Source organism: Pinus tabuliformis, chromosome 2_2 (genome assembly GCF_031772625.1).
Source record: "Pinus tabuliformis cultivar Carrire ecotype Pingquan chromosome 2_2, CPIR1, whole genome shotgun sequence".
NCBI lineage: Eukaryota > Viridiplantae > Streptophyta > Pinopsida > Pinales > Pinaceae > Pinus > Pinus tabuliformis.
Window position 1 is genome coordinate 220745119 of NC_142300.1, and position 5137 is coordinate 220750255.

A 5137-nucleotide genomic window follows, 5' to 3' on the forward strand; every position below is an offset into this window, starting at 1 on the left:
AGGAGATCCCCAAGGAAAAGGAGAAGAATGAGACGTCGACACCCATAAAGATCTCAGAGATCACTCAAGAAGACACAAGTCAAGCTCAAATCATGGAAGTAGAACCTGAAAGCATAGATCTCCATGGCTTGGACATCATTGGATTGGAGCTAGCTTGTAGGAAAGAGGCGTATGACTCCATCTCAGAGACTGATTTAGAAAAGCTGGAAGAGGTCATCTCCAGAGCCTACCACCAACAGCAATTAGGCATTCAACCTGATGGCGCTTGGGACAGCAATCTACGTCCAAAGGATTCCAAAAAAAGAGGGAGAAAGACAGATCTTCAGAGAACAATGGAGGTAGGCAAACTCCTGGTGGACTCAGGGAGGTATGCGAAGCTTACGAAGTACTTCAGCCCCACCCAAACTAGTTATCCATGAAGCTTATCTCCTGGAATCTAAGAGGGCTTAACAGCCCCGCAAAATCTAGGATGTTAAAAAACATGATCAAGTTGGAAAAACCGCAAATGTGTTTCTTCCAAGAAACAAAATGCAATAGTCACACGCTAGGTCGAATACTTTCAAAGGCCTGGCCAGGTTGCCGCTCAGTAGCCGTGGATGCAACGGGGGCTTCGGGAGGGCTAGCAATCGCCTGGAACACACAGGCAATTTCGCTTACTGACTTCCACGCCTCCCATCACCTCATTCAAGCTGCCTTTCACATTCTGGGCACCAAGGTTCATGGAAATTTATCCAATGTCTACTTTCCGCAGGACGGGGGCAGCAAAAAAATGCTCCTTGATACCATTGAGGCGCTAAACGCCAACAGGCAGCATCCGCTTTGGATAGTTGCAGGTGATTTTAATATGATAACCAAAATCGAGGACAAAACAGGAGGAAGATCCAGATTGGAACCTGAAGCAGAACATTTCAAGGACTTCATCCACAACGCCTCTCTCATCGACATGTCTTTCTGCAATGGAACCTTCACTTGGAGCAATCATAGAGGAGGTAGGCACCAGATTGCCTCCAAACTCGATCGCTTTTTGATCTCGGATAATGCGATCCATCTCGGTGGCGACTTCACTGCGGAAATTTTGGCACACTCTGGATCGGATCACTGGCCAATAGCTCTGCATTGGCAACGACCAGGGGACAGAACCAAAAAACCATTCCGCTTTGAAGGGTTTTGGTTAACGCATCCAGCATTCAAGGACTTCGTCAGAACCATATGGACCTCCTTTGTCCCACCAGAAGGCTCAAGGATGTACCAGCTACAACAGAAACTGCGATTCCTAAAAGGCCACCTTAAACGATGGAATCGGGAGACCTTTGGGAACATTTTTGAAGCACAACAGGAGCTCAATCAGGAGCTCAAGGATCTACACCAGACAGTAATCAACACAGGGCACACGGAGGCAACCTTGAACAAAGAGAAGCATATCTACAATCAGCTCGAAGAACGAAGAAAGCAGGAAGAAATCTACTGGAGGCAAAAATCAAGAATCAGGTGGTTAAAAGAAGGGGAACGCAACACTAAGTTCTTTCACAACACTACAGTGCAAAGAAGAATGCACAACAAGATTCCTTTCATCCAAAGCCCAGAGGGAACCAAAGAAGAAGATCATGAGAAGATAGAGGAAATCCTCATCAATCACTTCAAGCAGGTACACCAGGAGCAGACGGTGGATAGGAAGAGTGCAATTGAGAAAATTACCAGCAACATTCCCAGGCTGGTTACAGAGGAGCACAACGAGCTGCTCATGCGCCCAATTCTCATTCACGAGGTAGACGAAGCCATGGCGCAGCTCAAAGAAGGTAAAGCCCCTGGCCCTGACGGTTTCACAACTACATTTTTTCATGCTTTCTGGGACCTGATCAAACTGGAGGTTTGGCAAATAGTAGAAGAATCCAGAGCCCTTCGTTGGCTGCTCCCCTCCCTTAACTCCACCTTTATAGCTCTCATCCCCAAAGAGGAAAACTCCATCACCCCTGATAAATTTAGACCCATTGCCCTCTGTAATGTTCTTTACAAAGTCATATCCAAAGTCATAGCCAACAGGCTCAAACCTCTTCTACCCATGCTCATCTCTCCGGAGCAGTCAGGATATGTTGAGGGTAGACAGATCATGGACGGTATTATCCTCACTCATGAAATCATACATTCGCTCAAGCAATCCAACCAAGCTGGTATGTTACTCAAAATCGACCTCTCCAAGGCCTTCGACAAGCTCAGCTGGTCTTATATCCAACATATGCTGAAAGCTTTTGGATTCTGTGACTCTTGGGTAAGATGGATCATGAGCCTCATTTCATCCTCTCATTTCTCCATCCTCGTCAATGGCTTACCCTCCCGTCCCTTCAAACCCTCCAGGGGTATCAGACAAGGGGACCCCCTTTCCCCATTCCTTTTTGTGATTATGGCGGAAGGTCTAGGCAGGCACATCAAGCAAGCCCTCCACTCTAACCAGCTTAAAGGGATCTCCATTCACAGCACACCGGCCTCCTCTCATCAGCAATTTGTTGATGACACCATGCTCTATGGCTATCCTTCAGCTCAGGAAGCCTCTAGGTTGAAAACCCTGCTCAACGACTTCTCAAAGGCCTCAGGCACTCATGTCAATAGCTCCAAATCTCAAATATTCTTCTTCCATACCCCTCCATCTGTTAAGCTCGCTGTCACCCGTATCCTGGGTTTCCAATCCGCTTCTCTCCCCTCCACGTACCTGGGGGCTCCCCTCACAGACTCGGCTATAAAGCAGCCTGCATGGCGTGCCCTCTTGGAGAAGCTTGAGTCCAAGCTCAATCTATGGACCAATCGTTCCCTAAATCTGGCTAGCCGGGTAGTGCTTATCAAGGCCATCCTTCAAGCCATGCCTCTCTATCTTTTCTCCATCCTGGCTGCACCTAAGTGGGTCTTAAAGAGACTGAGAAATCTGCAGCGCGACTTTCTCTGGGGAAGTTCTGCAACCAATCGCAAATGGGCACTGGTTAAATGGGACACTGTCTGTAAGCCCAAAAACAAAGGCGGAATTGGTCTTCGGGACCCTGAGTACAGCAACGCCATCATGACGGCCAAAATATGGTGGCAATGGATGACTAATCCAGACAAGTTATGGGCCAAAATATGGACTGCAAAATACGCCAACAACATGCCCCAAGCAGAACTCATAAGGTTCATGCCCACTGCCAATGGGTCCATTATATGGAACGCAGCCAAACAGCATCATCAGCTCGTTCAGAAACATAGCTTTTGGGAAATACGGAATGGTCACAGTGCTAGGTTCTGGAATGATGCCTGGAACCAGATGCCCAAACTCTCAAGTGTTCTCTCTGCAATGACCATCCCAAGCAGCCAGGAGCAGCAGCAAGCCAAGGTGCATCAATTCTGGACACAGGAAGTGGAGAACGGATTCAGGAAATGGCAATCAGGCAATAGAATAACCAACAGCAATAGCCCCCAGGAGACAGCAGCACTAGAAAACGAGTTAAAAAAAAGAAGAATCAGATATGAAAACAATGAGGACATTCTCAGATGGGGCTACCTACCTAAGGGCACCTACTCTACCTCAGAAGCCTACAATCTGTTAGGCAACTTCCCCATCAGATCGGATCCTCTATGGGACAGGATATGGAGCTTCAAAGCCTGGCCTAAAATATCACACTTCCTCTGGTTGGTTGGGCACAAGAAGATTCTCACATGGGACAAGCTAAGGAAACGTAATTTTCAAGGACCTTCCATATGCCATAATTGCTTTCAAAATGAGGAAACATTGCAGCATCTCCTGGAAACTTGCTCAATAGCCACTCATTTATGGGAAAAGGTAGAGTTCAGATGCCAAAGGCGATGCAGAGAAGCTGACGGTATCATAGACACCATCCGTCAATGGCCGAAAAGACCTTACAATTGTGAGATTCTCAACCACTTGTGGAATATTATCCCGGGCACTCTATTATGGAACATCTGGAAGGAGCGGAACAGGCGCATATTCAAAAATCAAAGTAGGACCACTGAGAACATTTGGAACAACATTCATAGCAATCTCCAAGAAACCATGCTTCTGAGAACATGGAATAAAGAGGATCTCCCTACAACAGACAACGAGAAAAACATCCTAGACAACTGGAAGTTGCAGCTGCTACAAGAGCCTACCATGCATCAGACAGCGAACCGAAAAGGCAAGGAGGTTACTGGTTGGACTGCCCCACCCATCAACTCATACAAACTTAATTTTGATGGAGCCTCGAAAGGCAACCCTGGGCCAGCAGGATTTGGGGGCATCATAAGGAACCACAACGGCTCTCCCCTACAGATCTACTTCGGCAATATAGGATGGGATACCAACAATTCGGCGGAGTTGGAAGGGATGTGGCAGGGGATCCTGGTAGCAAGACGCCTTAATCTTCAACCGCTGATTGTAGAGGGCGATTCACAAATCCTCATAAACATGGCAACTCGCATTCAAAATGGCTCTCAAGCCAGGAAGGTAACTAACAGCTGGAGATTAGAGGCCAGGCTAAGCAACATTGCTTATGAACTGCGCAATCACAATGCCCTTTCCTTCCATCACACCAAAAGAGAGGGTAATAAGATAGCTGATCTCCTGGCAAATATTGGGGTAGACTGTGACCAGCCTTTCCTAGAAGGCAAACTGGATTGCATCCTAAACAACCAACAGAAACAGGACTGTGAAAGCATACTCCACAGGGATGCTGAATCCCCGGATGCGGGTGATGACCTGTCAAGGGGGGACGTGCCACATGCCCAGCATGTGCCGCCCCGTGGTAACCTTAATGAGCCTGGTTCGACCGCCGTCACAGTATAATGGTTAAGCAGAGAAGCAAAGGGCATTCAATGCAAGGCAGAGGTTCTCGATGGTGGCGCAGAGTGTAGTTAATGCTCGGATGCAGAGAGGGAATGGCACACGTTATCAACAGAGGATGTGGGTGCATTGGCAGGTTAAAGTTAGACGGGTGCGAGAGCAGAGAGGCTGCGAGGTGGTGGATGTTAGGCCTCTTGCTGCAATTCAAGCTGTGGTCGGCCGCTGCAATTCAGGTTGTAGACGGAAGCAGAGGAGGCAATTCGAAGGGTTTCTGGTTCAATTGGATGCGAGAAGGGCTAACTCACGTGCAGGAGGAGGGTGCTCAGAAATCATTCC

General features: G+C 47.8%; 1 protein-coding gene across 1 annotated transcript; it reads left to right on the plus strand.

Annotated features, from left to right (window-relative positions):
• The first annotated feature begins 505 nt into the window (after positions 1-505).
• Positions 506-4804, plus strand: LOC149192104 (uncharacterized). Its single transcript, XM_089406841.1, has 2 exons — positions 506-1372; positions 1646-4804. Exons 1-2 carry the CDS (start codon positions 506-508, stop codon positions 4802-4804), a joined length of 4026 nt encoding a protein of 1341 aa, XP_089262967.1.
• The last annotated feature ends 333 nt before the right edge of the window (positions 4805-5137 follow it).